Source organism: Harpia harpyja, chromosome 12, assembly GCF_026419915.1.
Source record: "Harpia harpyja isolate bHarHar1 chromosome 12, bHarHar1 primary haplotype, whole genome shotgun sequence".
Taxonomy (NCBI): Eukaryota; Metazoa; Chordata; class Aves; order Accipitriformes; family Accipitridae; genus Harpia; species Harpia harpyja.
Window position 1 is genome coordinate 5,358,967 of NC_068951.1, and position 14,745 is coordinate 5,373,711.

General features: G+C 62.9%; 1 protein-coding gene across 2 annotated transcripts in view; it reads right to left on the reverse strand.

The window, feature by feature from the left end:
• ABR (ABR activator of RhoGEF and GTPase) overlaps window positions 1-14,745 on the reverse strand; it is a 41,948-nt gene that overhangs the window by 26,549 nt on the left and 654 nt on the right. The window contains exons 1-2 of one of the 2 annotated variants that reach the window (XM_052803483.1): window positions 4,904-5,144; window positions 3-187 (exon numbers count right to left, since the gene is read on the reverse strand). In XM_052803483.1, the coding sequence (XP_052659443.1) occupies window positions 3-187; window positions 4,904-4,964 (246 nt within the window). In that variant the 5' untranslated portion in view covers window positions 4,965-5,144. Of the gene's footprint in view, window positions 1-2; window positions 188-4,903; window positions 5,145-14,745 lie in introns of those variants that run through there. The other variant, XM_052803482.1, reaches the window with a different exon arrangement.

Sequence of the window (14,745 nt, forward strand, 5' to 3'; positions counted from 1 at the left end):
ACCCCTGTGCCGAGGCCATCGGTGGGTGTGGGCGAGACACCGTCCCCGCTCTCCTGGCCGCGGGCGCTGAGTTGGGGGGACATGGTGGGCGACTCATCAATGTAGGGCATGGTTTCTGAGCCCTCTGGCAGTGCCTTGGGCTCCTCGTTGCCCTCGGCGTCGTACTCGTCCGCACCATAGTTGAAGTCTGCCAGGGGAAGAGAGGGTGGTGGTGAGCATCCAGGTAGCGGCACGGCCGAGTGTCACCGCACGGCACACCACAACCGCCCCAGTTACCTGCGGCCAACCGACCCCGTGTCCAGGGCCACGCACGGACACGCACGCCCGCACCCGTAGCCCACCCTGGCCCTGCCGGCCTTGGCTGCCTGCTTTCTGCCTGCCCGGCTGAGCAGGCAGAGCATCCTTGGCCCCACAGGGCATCCTCCGCTCCGCTCGCTCGACACACTTCCCTATATTTGCATAATTAACGGCACCGAGAGGCCGCAGGCCTCCTCTGTGCAGGGACAGCTGCTCTGCCAGACACCCTGGCCCCACTCGAGGGGCTCTGCCCTGCCCGCCTGACAGCCGCCATCCCCGTGCCATCCCCGGGGAGGGATGGAGCTGGGCTGGCAGCCACGGCCGCCGTCCTCCCCACTTCCCCGTGCCCATCCTCCTCAGAGCGTGGGAACGGGTGCCAGGACGTCTGGGTCTGCAGCACAGAGGACAGTGCCACCCCCCCTGGAAGAAGGGTGACGGGTGGCAGCTCCATGGCGGGTGGGCAGCCCGGGCCACACGGGGGGGGGGCAGAAGGGGTCTGCTTTCCCCAGCGCAGGATGAGGCCACCGCCATGCCAGGCCAGCACCCATTTTTGGATGCCCCACGCTGTCCCTCATTGCCCATGGCCGAGGGGAAGCCATTTCGGGGAGCCGGAGCCCCAGTGGGAGCAGGGGGGGCCCAGGGTCTGCGGCGGGTCCCTGGGGCGCAGCGGGGGACGGGGGTACATCCTAACCTGTTCCCATGGAAACGGCAGCGGCTCGGTGGCGGTGGGAAGAGGCGGCTGCAGCAGCCCCGAGATGCTGACAAAGGGGAGGGGGAAGGGAGCCCGGCTGCGGCAGGGGCGGCCGTGGGGTGCAGTCGGCACCCCCACCCAGGGCCTGCAGCCAAGACCCCCTCGGCAGCTCCCAAAGAGGCGGTGGGCACGGCTTGCCCAACCCTCCCCAGCCCCTCGCTCCACTCCCCACCCAACAGCCCCATGGCTGTCCCCACAGGCTCCCTGGGCACGGACAGGGGGGAGACCCCAGCCAAGACCCTGGCCGATACTCTGGCCAAAACGGGGTGCGTGGGGGCTGAAGCAGCTGTCCCAGACCAAACCCCACACTGCTGCCGCTTCGTGCCCCCACGGCCCTGCCACCCCCAGCCGGGGACTTCCCTGACTTCCACCAACACCACTCAGCACATTAATATTGCATTCGGCTTCATAATGAAAGTGGATAAATCTTTAAATGAAGGAGCGCTGCGAAGCCTGATCAGGCCGGGAGCCCTGCTGGTGCCAGTGGGGAGGGATGGGGGGACCCATCCTGCATCTGGGGGTGGGATGGAGGAGAGCCCTGACAAGGGCCAGATGCATCTCAGCTCTGCCAGGATAGCCCAGCCCCTCTCAGACCTTGCTTCATTAGCAATTAGCAGCTAATAACCATCCTTCAGAGGCTGGCATGCCACTGTCACCAGGCCACCGCAGCCCCCATCTAACCCTGGAGCTGCCTGGGACTGAACGAGCTGGATGGGCAGAGATGGGGGAGCCCGTAGCTCCTCCTGGTCCTCAGCTTCCAGGGAAAGGGGATCCCTGGCTCTAACCTGTCCTGCCTCCTCATGGTGGGGTGTCCCTCACCCCTCCTGCCTGTGACAGGTCCCAGCTGGGATGCCTCCAGCGCCGGCCAGCAGCCAGGCAGCATGAGGTACATTAACACTGGTGTCACCCCATGATGGCCACCTCCCTGGGACACCCACCCCACCCAGTTCCCCCGAGTCCACCCAACTGGGCACTGTCCTCAGGCTGGGGATGCCCCAGAGAAACCCAAACCTCTCACCCAAGCGTCTTTCCCCATCAGATGGGGTCTAATGGGGAGCCAAGGCAGCAGAGAGGGGACAAAGCTGACGGTCCCCACCACGCACACCAACTCCGAGGCCGTCAGGCTCCACCACCTCCCCACCACCAAGGCCAAGGTCTACAGCTCTGGGCTTTACCGCGGGGTGGGCGTCGGGGGCACCCAGAGTGGCACCGGCACTGTGGGAGACCTGGCAACCCAGGCTGGGGCAGCTCGGCGGCAAGATAATGAGGCACACAGCTTTAATGAGGCGGCTGGGGACCCTGGGAGGTGACACCCGCAGCGGTGCAGGGAAGAAGGCGGCATCAGAAGGTGGCACAGAGGGGGAAGGGACTGGCCTGCGGGGACGCAGGAATGACCCAGCTCTCACGCAGCCGTTGCTCCCAGTTGGAGCAGATCTACGTCCCAGTCCCAGACCCGAGCTGGGGACGAGTCCTACAGGCACCCCAGGGAGAGGGATCCTGCGCTGCCCGCAAGAGGAGGGACGGAGCCATGTCCCCACAGCTCCAGCTGTGCCTCCAGCTGTGCCACCCGCAGCCGTGCAGTATTTACGGGGCTCTCACCTGGGGACGCTGGGCAGAGGGACCTCCCCAGCACCCCCAGCACCCACTGCGGGGAGGGAACCGAGCACCACCAAGCAGCCAGGGCAGGCGAGCGGGACATTGCTGGGCAAGGGGACACAGAGGGGCTGGCCCCTGCATCTCGCTGCCTGTGGGGTGCTCCTGCCACCCAGCAAGCCCAAACCGAGCACCTCCCTCCTTCCCCCGCAGCTGCATTGCCCCTGCAGCCTGTTCCTGCGCCCGTGCCAAAACCCAGTGCTATTTTTGCTCCCGTTTTTTAGCAGCAGTGGAAATCCTCCTGCTCCACCCCAGGCACGGGGACCAAAGGGAGGGAGGCAGCCTGGCCCAGGGGAGCCACTTTGAGGGGTGAGGACACCCCAGCCCGAAACAGCTTTGTAACCCCGGCTGCCGCACACAGCCCCGTGGCCCTGAGCTGGATCCAGCCCCACAACGCACCAAGGGTTGGCACCCATGGGATGCTGACACCCATCAGGGCCAGGGTCCTGCGGGCTGGCACTTGGACCCAGGTGGGTGACAGAGCCAGGAACGCATCCCCACGGGAGATTATTTTCCCCAGGAAAATAATATTTCCGCTCTGCCATGTCTTCCCAGGTCTGACCCAGGCTAATCCCAGCACGATGGTCCCCAAGAAGGAGCACTGCCAAGGGCAGCAGCTGGCTCCTGCCCAGCCTGGGCAGAGGCAGCACAGTCACAGCAGCCCAGGGTGGCATTTTCTTCACTTTCCAGCTGGGCACATGCTGTTCCCCGGCACCCCGGCAGCGTGCCAGCACACCCCAACACTTGCCTGTCCTACCCCACTGCCGGGAGAAGCCCAACATCCACACGGAGCCCGTGAGGTTTTGGGGAAATGCCGTGGTTTCCCTATGCCTGGGTGAAAATTCACCATGACAACACAGATGCGTTAGCTGGCCTCGGACCTGCCTCCGCGGGCCTCCTCCGAAGGGTGGCTCGACACAAACAGCATCTCCTCCGCGCCGTCACTGCCTTCCCAGGTGTGACGAAGGCCGGACCCTGCCCCGCATCCCCCAAAACGTGGGCACGCCGAGTAGCCTCCCCCACGCCTCTCCCCTCCATGGCGAGGGCGGCCGGAGCAGGATTTGGGACGGCAGAGCCATCGCTTTGCAGAGATGCCGCGGCTGGCAAGGAGGGTGCGGAGGCTGGGGCTGGATGTGGCCTCCGGGCTCCAGCTCAGCCGCCTGCACAAGCTGCAGAGCTGCGCCGGACCCCAGGGCTGCCGCTGCTGGATGCGGCCTCCGGCTGCGGGTGTCGGAGGCTTTGGGCTGGAAAACTTGGGGGGGGGGCTCAGCCCTATGCAACGTGCCCCCCCCCCGGCAGCCCCTGCTCCCTCCAGGGCACCGCAGATGCCAGATCTGCGCAGCGGGCACCGTGCCTCCTTCTCCGGAGCATCCCGCCTTCCCACGCACCCATGCCAAATCTGGCTGCCCCACAAACGCCAGGCTCCGAGCTCAACACTGCACCCCAAAAATCACCCCCAGGGTGCCCACACAGCGCAACATTCCCCCAGATTGAACAACGGGGACCCCATGACCGAGCCCCCCCATCCTCTAGCCGTGTCTCTGGCTCCCTTGGCCACCGCTGAGACAGCTGCCGCGGGACCGGGATCGGCACGGCTCCGGCGCCCGTTCCTCCCCGCTGCCTGTCCGTGGGATGGGGGGGGGGGGGATTCGCACTCCCCCCAGACTGCTGCAGGACGCCCCCGGCCCCACCGGCTGCCAGCCCCCCGGTACCCACACCGCGTTACCACAGCATCCTCGGCACAGCGCCTCGGAGCTCGCTGCGAAAATCACGGCTGGGGGAGAGGTACCTTCCCACGGCCACGGAGGGACGGGGATGGAACCTGGGGCAGAAAGCACCCACGTCCCCAAGGACCCCCGTGGGCAGCACCAGCTATCAGGCTGCTCCGGCCCCAGTGAGCCCCACCGTGCCGGGGCCACCATCACCCATCCGGCTCACGCAGGTCCCTGGAGCCTGGGGGTGCTGGACCGACTCCGGCCGGCGTTGCCGTGCCACCGGGGCATGTGGGATGCTCAGGGAGGGGTGCGCGACCCCCTGCCAGCTTCGCCTGCCCCCTGCCCAGGCTCGGCTCAGCTCAGGAGCCCCCCGGTACGGGATCGCCGGCACAGCATCCCTCCCCAGCACGATGCAGCATTACACAACAGGTAGAGGGGGACCCGCCACCCCAGCCCCCCTCGCCACCCCCCAGCCCAGGCCACGTACTGCTGTAGAGGGTGTCGATCCAGGAGAGCCGTGGCAGGCCGCGGTGGCTCAGCGGCTCCATGCTCGGGAGGGTTGTGCCGGCTCTCAGCCCCGCCAGCCGGTTCTCATCTCACAACAAAGGCGACGGACGAGGGCGGGAGGCGGGGGGCCGCAGGCCCAGGCGGAGGCTGGATGGGAGAGCCGGGTACGGCCGCCTGCCCGGGCACACGGTGGTTCTTCTGCCAGGGGTGCCCAAGGAAGGAGGTGCCGCCTGGCAATGGCAGCGCGTCCCGCCTCCCGCCCCTGCTTCGCCGGGGGGAGCCGAGCTCAGCGTCCCCCCGCACGCAGCCACGCCGACCCTCCGCAGGGGTCTGGGGACCGGCGAGGAGGAGGAGGAAGGGACGGTGGTGGTACTGGGGCATGTGGCTGCCCCCCAGGCCACCCCAAGGAAAGTGGGGGGGAAAGGGGAAGCCCAGCTCCATCACCCTTTCCGCCATGGTCTTATCTCCCTCCTATGACCCAGGGATGCTGTGCCCCCTCCCCAGAAAAACCTCACCTGCCCCTCAAATCGCTACGGCTGACGGACGCAGGATCCTCCTGGCCGCGCCATCCCTGGCTCTGGCAGCCCCAGGAGGAACCAGAACCTCCAGGAGCCGGGACCTACCCTGCCCCATACAACCGGGGTCGGCGGAGCGCGGCACAGGCAGGCAGGGGTTAAAGTGCCCTCCCCAGCTGCATGTAGCCAAAGGAAACATAAAGTGCCAGAGTCATCAACCCCAATATGTCAGGGCGTCAGCCAAGCGTTCAAGTGCAGAGACTGCCCTCGTTCAGCCCGTGCCGGCACCGCTGCCCTCATCCCGGCGGTGCGGGCAGCATCCCTCATCGGCGCCCTCGGCCGCATCCTGCCTGCGGGCTCAGCCATGCGGGGAAGGGCCTGGACCAGGCGCCGGGACCAGATGGGAACCAGGCAGGAGGGATAACGCTCCGCCGGGCACAAGGAGAAGGTAGAGCCACCGGAGCGTGAAGTGCCAGGACGCGGGTGGCATTGGCAACCGGCCCGGCTGGGAAACCTGAGGGGACCCTGTCAAGGCACTGCCACCACCTGATCCCCGCTCCCGGGGATGTTGATGCCGGACACAGCCGATACATTTTGGGGGAGCACAGCAATGCCAAGGCTTTGGTTTGGCGTGGCTGGGGCGCATGGAACCACCGGCACCTGGCATCCAGGGTAAGGAGCCACCGCTGCCCCGGCACAGCCCTGCCTCCCAAAGGGGCCGTATCCAGCCCCGGCGTGGCAAGGACCCGCACCCACAGCCCACCACCCCCCCGGGCTGCGAGTCACCGGGTGCAGAGTCAGCGGCAGAGGGTGCAGCCCCGCAGCTGCCATTTCCCACTCCTCACCTGCCCCGCTCCCAGGGATTTCGAGGAGCTGAGTGCATCCCTCCAGCTGCCCCAACGGGATGCTGCTGGGCACCACGACCCCCTTGCACTGCCCAGTGCCGACGTTCCCCTCGTTCCCAGGCCGTTAGCGCCGGGCAGTGCCACCCCTGCCCAAGGGTGACCACGATGCGACAGTGCCACTCTCCGTCCCCCACCAACTTCCCCAAGGCTCCAGCTCAATACCACGGCCTGTCCCCGCTTTGTCCCTTAAAGGTTCCAACGGAGAGTCCCCTCCATCCTCCTCAACCAAACCCCGTGCCCCTGCAGCCCCCACAGCCCCCCGCAGCATGAGGCCCTGCTGCCCGGCGCAGCGAGCTGCCAGGAAGGCGACAGCATTTCGGCTGAGCACATCGACCCTGTTCACGGCAGGAAACCACGCTCCGCTCGCGCCTCGGAAAGCGCCGCAGCAGCACCAGCAGCACCAGTAGCAGCACCAGCAGCACAAGGTGCAGCTGCTGCAGAGCCATGGGGGCAGCAGGCAGCCCACAGCCCCCCCCCCGGGGGCAGCTGGTTTTCCACGCATAGCTCTCCGCATGCACGCAGGGGTTTTTCCACGTGCCTCCCCCAGCCGGACACGCTTCCTGACCACTCCTGCCCATAGCATCAGCCTCTCCACGCCACCATGCAACCCCCCTGCTTCGCATCTCCTCCTCTTTATCCAACTCAGGGCATGAGCTGAGCACTCAGATGAGCCACCCGTAGGCCACCAGGAGCCCTCCACCGGCTGGCCACCCCCCGACGTGACACCACGCAGCAGGCCCTGGCAGTGCCACGGTCCAGGAGGACCAGGCTGGCAAGCGCCCTGCCACCCGGCCAGGCGGGTGGCCTGGAAACGCACCGAGATGTCCAAACCAGAGCTTCCCCCACGCTGCACCCGACGAGCCTTATCTGGCTGCACACAGCGACCTAGGCAGGTGCGCTTGCACAGCCCGGACAAAACAGCCCCACCAAACCATCAGGCTTTATTTTTACTTTAGTTTTCATGCTGTTTTCACCTTTGCAAAACCAACAACAACAAAAAAACCCCAAAACCTACAAAGCGGCTGAACCTCTCTCCAGGGCCGGGGGGGGAGCACCCACCCACATCCAGACACCCATCACCCTGCGGTGACACAGCCCTGGGTGAAGAGACACTGCCAACCACCTTCTCAACTCGCCCCCCCAAACTGCCCCCACCTCCGACTGCAGCACAGCGGCAGCATCCCTGCAGCAAGAGCCGAAAGCTGAATCCTGTGGTTCCTCCCCGCTACCAGCCGGCCCCACGCAGCCTGCCTGGTGTCTGGCTGTCTGCCTGGCATCTGCCCAGCCCCTGCCCACCAGCCCACGCATCGCTATTTCTGGACTCTTGTGCAAGAGGTTCCTCCAGCCACAGCCACACGAGCTTCAGCGCTCGCCCAGGGCCAGACTGGGGCTGGTGGTCAGCGCCCAGGGCTAGCGGTGGGCACCCAGGGCTGGCGGTGGGCACCCAGGGCTGGCGGTGGGCACCCAGGGCTGGCGGCAACCGGAGAGCAGCTCCGCAGTCATCTGCACCTCCAACACTGGCGTGGGGCAAAGGGGTTGTTTTTCTGGGGAAAGAGCGGAGGAGGAGAGGGTGGTTGGGGAGCACCATGCAAGTGGCAGTGTTAGACAAGGATTAAGGGAGCAGCAGAGTCCTTTGGCTGGGAGAGGTGAAGCCTACATGTCCTGGAGCCAGGGCAGGGACACAGCCAGGGCTGCAGAGCCCAGGGCTGCAGTGGGAGACGCCAGCCGAGAGCCCAGCTTTCCGAGCTCCTCCAGCGCCCACTCTGCTGGGCTCTCCAGGAGGTCTGGGCTGTCCCTCGCTGGTGCAGAGCAGCAGCTATCCCCTTGCCAGAGGTTGCAGAGAGGGAAAAGAGGAATAAATGAAAACGTTTCCACCCTCCCCACCAAGGAACATAGCAGGTCCTTCCCGCTGGGCATCCTGAACGTGCTGCTCCTCAGTCCAACTCAGCATTAAACTTCTCCCCCAGTATCACTTTCCTGCAGGACAGGAACCCCAAGGTCTGCGCTGTATCGGCCCCCCAAGCTCCGCTCGCAGCCCCGGGGCATGGCTGAGAGGTGCCCGGAGCGCAGGGCAGCCCCTCCTGCCCTCGGGGAGCCAAGCAGGGTGCCAGAGCCGGGGCAGGTCCTCCCCCAGCTAACCTGGGGAAGAAGGCAGAGACCCAGCCGCAGCCGCAATGCCCTTGGCCTCTCAAAACACCAGACAGAGAAGGAAAGAAAGGTGGTGGCTGCTCACAGGAAAAAGCCTCTAATATCAGATGAAGGCCTGGGCCGGCTATCACATTGTGTCTCTCTTCTGAGAGGGAGGAGATCGTGGCTGTTATCTGCCAGCACGGCAGACCCAGCCTGCTCCTCTCCCACCCAGCCCCAGTGCCAGCACTGCCGAAACGGCTCGGCCAGATTTGCTTGCCACCGCAGGACCTGCGAAGGAGAAGGAAGAGGTGTTGGTTCGCAGTGTCGGAACAAAAACTGCCCATGGCAGAAAGCCCCAGTCCGAGCACAAAGGTCTCCCTATCTGCCAGATCTTCAAACAATCCCTGAACTTTGCAGCTGGAACTTATCTCGGGACAAATCTGCAGGACATCCTCCGCGATTCTGCTTAGGCTGGCCAGGCTCCGCTCCCCAGCTACAGCCAAGAGAGCCAAGAAGTATTGCTGCTACTGATCTACATATGCAAATTGTCCTGCTTAGCAAACACTGATAAAGTAACTAGGGGTGGGAAAGCCAAGTCTATCTGAAGATGTCTCTTGGGGATGCAGCGAGATCGGTGTGCTCCCTCCGGCTGGCTCCCGGCGGCTGCTCCGGCCGACCTCAGCAGGAGGACAAACCCAGCAATGCCATGAACCAGTGGCACAGGTGCCATTTTCCTGGGATGGATGCACACTCCAGTGAGCTGCCTTGGCTAAACCCGGCTCCTCTCTCTAACCCAAGGGAATATTAATCCCCCGCCAGCACGGGGGAAAGCGTCTCCCTCCGTTTGCTGCTGCAGGGTTGGCCGCAACAGACAGCGTCCAGCAGAAGACAGAGCAGAGCCATCCACTGGGATCCCAACTGGCAGCATCGCTGGCCATGCTGGGCAGGAGGGGAGGAGGAACCAGCCGAACAAAGAGCCCCGTTGCACAGAAGTGTCTTTCCAGGGGAAAAAAAAAACAAACAACAAAAAAAAACCAAACCAGATTTCAATAGACTTACAATGCAAATGTATTCAGGCCCCGCAGGGCACTTCTGGCTGTAGCCAGCCACCTAATGAAGGCTTCTGGTGCATCCTGCTGCTGCTCCTGCCTGGGGACCACCGACTGCCCCACAACCGGCCACCGCTGCACCGAGCCTGGAGGTCCAGGGGGGGCCACCTCCGAGCCAAAGCGCTCACCCCCATGGCGGGCACAGCCCGTGGCACCCTTGGCACTAAAAGGGGAACTGCGTCCCCTCCTTCCCTTCCGCAGGGCACCGGGGCAGAGCACGCAGCCCCGTGCTGCTGCCCATCGCCTGAACGCTGCTGAGCAGGGGGAGCTCAGGATCATCTCTGCCCCAAATGCTGGGGGACAAATACCCAGCCAGTGGGACCGTGTTCAGCTGACGGCACACAGAGATGCACAGGGATGCTGCAGCCGGGTGAGATGTCGGCATCTCTAGGCCGATGAGACCAGGTACCGCAGCCGTGCCGGGGGAGAGGAAGAAGCCGCCCCGGGAACGCTCACACCAATTTTAAGGATCTGCTTTGGAGGAGGTGCAGGTTCGTGATGCTGGGCAGCAGCCAGATTCCCACTGCAACCACGCTAAGCTGACGCAAGAGCTGACGGCAGAGGGGAGCAGGCCAGGGGAAAGCCGGACCCAGCCACGACAGCTTGCCTACAGCCCAGACGCACCCACCAGGGCCGGCTCACCCACCGTCCCCCTGCCCGGTGAGAGGGACAGGGACCCCCGTCCCGCCGCACATCCATCCTGCTCGGCGTTCGCAGGGTGCTGGCGCCTGGAAGGGCTGTTTCTCCATCCAGCAGATGCTGTGGCTGCTGGCAGCTCTGCCCCGGGGCAGAGATCCCCAGGGTGCCCGCGGGCAGAGCCGCTCACAGGTTTCCCCTTTGCCCTTCCAGCTCCTTTACAAGCCCTCCACTATTTGCCCATTGCAGGGAAGTTTCTCCAACAACCAGCACTTACTGGTCTCATTTAAAAGGTATGCTTTTAAACAACAACTGTTCTACTCAAAGGCTTTTTAACCTCGTGAACTTTTGCATTTATTTATGATTTTCTTTAACAGCGCCAACCCTGCAGTCCCTGTCTCGGGCAGCACCACTCTCCGGGGAGGCAGCCCCACATCACGCAGGGGTTGTTGTCACGCTGCCATCAGGGGGGTTTCATGGAGAAAAGCCACCTCCCAAAACGCTGCCAGGCCCCAGAGCAGATGGAGATGGTTCAAAGGTCCCCAGGCAGGCCCACACACAGCCACACACGCACACTGCGGTTTTGTACCTTCGCTTAAGCAGTTAAAATTAAACACCGAGACTCTGTCTGGCCTTCTCTGGCCAGAAGAAGAATTTCCAGTATCTTCACAGCCAAACAAGCGCTTTCCAACAGTGGGGAAATATGATGAAGTAAAAATTTAAAAAATAAATACGAGGACACAGAGGTGGTAGATGGGCTCTTGGGGAGGGACAACTCCCACCCACGCACCTCCTCGCTTTGGCACCGACTCCCAGATCCCCTCCTGGTGCTAAAGGAGGGGGAAATGGATGCACAGACAACGCAACACTTCACCGTCCTGGGCGCTGCGGGATCACCGCTCCTTTGCCTCTCGCATGCCGTGACCTACCCCAGACAGAAAGAGATGCACCAGGATAAACTCTGGACTTTGCTTACTATTTTCTGCTCTCCTTTTGCTAGGGTTTTTGGGGATTTTCCAAGAAAGGGACGAGGAACCAGCAGGGTCCAAGGGTGGCTCAGGCCAGCAGGAGAGAACCCTGCCTGCAGCGCTGCCCCATCACCTCCCTGGCTGTGGAGGAGTTTCTGCGGGATGGACAGAGATGCCACTTTTGCAGTATCGTGTATTTGCCAGCAGCAGCATGAGCTGAAAGCAGGGATGGAGCAGCAAGAACAAGCCCTGCCTTTACCCAAACCATGCCAGGAGCCCCCAGCACAACACCCACAGCAATCCAGCCCCCAGCTGGGTGTGCAGGGATGAGGCGACCGATGCCCCGGAGACTCCAGACACCCCAGGGCCCCCTCCCCACCTCAGCCCTTTGGTGCACACACCGACACCGCTGCCTTTCCGTGCTCACCGCCCTTCGAGGCGGGGACCCCACGGCTGCCGGCAGCCTCCCTTCCCATTTCCCAAGGTACTAGTGAAGGTGGTGTGGCAGGGCGAGCAGAAGAGCCCACGTGACTCCAAGATCTTTCCATGACAGAAACTGTAATTCCAGCTAAACAGAGGGCTGGGGATTTCATTTACGGCACAGCTCACAGCCGCAGCATCCTGCTGTAACCAGATCCGCCAGCCAACCCCATCGTGGACTATTCCAGCTATGCCAGTGCTCCCCAGCCCAGAGCTCGCATTTCTGGGGTGCAGGGTGCTGCACAGGGCAGGTCGGGGGCTCCCGAACCCAGCAGCCTTCCAGAGGAGCTTCAGGAGCTCCCACGGCATCCCACCTCCGTGGCAAAGCCGGCCTCTTTCTCCGCTTCCCAAGGGCAAAGCAGGGAAACCCAGCGCCGAGTTTGTTCCACCCCTGTGCACGCTACCTGGCTGCCGGGCACAAAGCATCTCCCGATGAGCATCACCGCATCCCTCCTCTCGGTCACCAGCACAGCCGCCTCCCGCCCGCTCAGCTCACCCTCTCCTCGTGGGTACCAACCCGCAGCACCGGACCCTTTGCCCCAGATTCGTGCTGCGGCAAAAGGGAGGTGACGGAGGCAGCACCCAGCCGAAGCATCGCCGCACCCCGGCACACCCTGACCACCTCCCGGCACGGCCACGCGCGGCACCGCGCATACTCAGCTGTGAGGCCAGCTGCGTGTTTAGCCACAGGGACAGGTGACGGCTGAGATGAAGGGAATTTTAGTCCCTTCCACGCTTCGTTTTTAGCCATCTGCTCGCTGACGCTCAGATTTTGTTGGTCCCGGGTGAGCTGGCACAGGCGTTATCTCAGATGCCAGGATCATGTATCTGGCTGTCACACGCGCTGCTCGCATGCAATAGCCACAAACAGGGGCATCTTGCAGATTTCCTCGCTTTAAATCAGATTAATCACAAGCTACTTAAAGGAAACCACTGTCTTTCCCTGGCAATTCCCAAAAAGACAATATTCAATGCTCCTTTGCTTGCTGTCCAGATAGAGCTGCCGTAGGTTACGGTGAAACAGCCGGGGGCCGACCGCGTTCAGCCACAGCCACAGCACTGTTAAGCTCCAAAATTCACATTAAAATACTGAGAGATGCAGGCAGAGCAGTGCTAACCAAGTTACACACAGCCTGGACTGCTGGCAGGAGAAGCCAACAGCACTGCAATCAGGAATTTTTCATTATATCTGAAAAATAAAAAGAAGTGAGAAGAAAACAATGGGAGCACTAAGTTAACCAACTGTCCGGAGAAAGGGGGACCCAGGCAATGACCGCACGCGTTTTACTGTACTCGCAAATTCTGCTTTTAAATGTCAGCGCCGTCGGTGCACACAGGCACCCTTATAACGCGCAACAAAGAAAAGTGCTGACGCTCGGGAAAGGCTCGGGACAAGGCTGGGGAGAGCTCATCGCCACCGCCGTCAACCGACCTCCGCGCAGAGCCCGGTTGTGCCACAGGGCAAGGAGCCGGGCGCTCGGCAGAGGGGACGCTGCCTCCTCGGATGAGTGCAGGAGCTGGGGACCGTGATGGAGACCCATTTGGGGGGGGAGGAGGAAGAAGAGGAGGAGGAGGAAGGGGCCACATTTAACCACAGCAGACGCAACCTTGGATTTCAAGGTCTTGCCCAAAAGACTCACCCCGACCGGCTGCAAAGGTCTTGGTCCAGCCACCTCGAAGGGCGGCACGGGGCTGGAGGACCCCTCCGAGTTAGGATGCTGGGACCGTCAGGGACTTGCGCTGTGCTCCAGGGAAGCCCCTTTAACAACATCCCCCCGGCCTGAGAGCAGCCTTGCACAGTCCTGGGTGTTTGCAAACATTCAGGAGCATTACCCAGATATAAATAAAATGCAGGATCTGAGTGTAAATCAGAAGGATTTGTGCTTGGTTGCTCCAACATACTCGAGCCCCCTCAGCCGGTGAGCAGCAATCCAAAACTACAACCAGTGCTCGCTGACGGGGAACTGGAGAAGGGCTTGGGGCGGCCCTTTGAAGGCGACACATCGAATGCCCTTGGTCCTCACCGCAGGGCTGGGAGCAGGCTCCCACGGCCAGTCCCCACCGATCGGGGAGAGGCACAAACACACGTGTGGGCGAGCCCGGCGCAGTATGGAGACACCACCGAGAGCAGCCATGTACTTTGGACATTTCACCTCCAGACGGCTCGGGAAGGTGAAATGGAAACCGAGCAGTTCTCCGGCCCTGTAGACTAATGCGATAAATATAAATTACACTAAATACTAAGCACGGTTCGACAGCAGAGCCCTTGCTACCCAGGCCGTCTTAAACCAGCACGATACAGCCTTGGGGAAAAACCACCACCCCAAACAATCGAGCAAGAACAAAATTAACTCAAGTCAGCTGCAGAATTAGCGACATAAAAAGTGACATTCCCTAGCTGTCAGGACTGTGTTTGAACCGGGATTAAAGCTGATGCAATAACAACTTCCAGGCCACTGGAAGTAGGACAGCGTGATGGGCGACAGCGCTAGCTGGCTGCGCCTTCAGTGCCACGAAACAGCCAGTCACTTGCAAAATAACGTTGTCCTCAATCCGCCCAGCGAAACGCCCCGGGACACCTCGCCGCCCCGACACGCTTCCGCTTTAGCGGCTCCAGGACTTCCCCACGGGACATCACAGGGTGTCACCTGAGCAGAGGTGTCCCCGTGAGTCAGGTCACACCTGGACGAAGTGACTCTCCCGCAGTGTCCCAGCCCCAGATGTGGCTCCTGGGTCAGTGGCACATCACCAAGAGCCAGCTGCAGGGGACCGACCAGCCACCCTCCCTCCTCGCATGCCTGAGGATGGGGCCTTGGCACGGGATGCCCTCGGAAGTGGGACAGGGATGACACGGGGCCTTGGGGTGACCTTAGTGGTGGGACGGGGACAGCAAAGGGCTGGGGGTGGCACTGGCCGTTTGATGGAGATGGCACAAGGGCTTGGGGTGGCCTCAGCCACGTGACGGCACGGGGTGCCCCTGGCTGCGTGACGGGGACAGCCCGGGGAGACCGTCAGATCCTCGGCCCTGCCACAGCACGGGGCGCACCGACCGCGTGACGGGGACGGCGCAGCGCCTCGG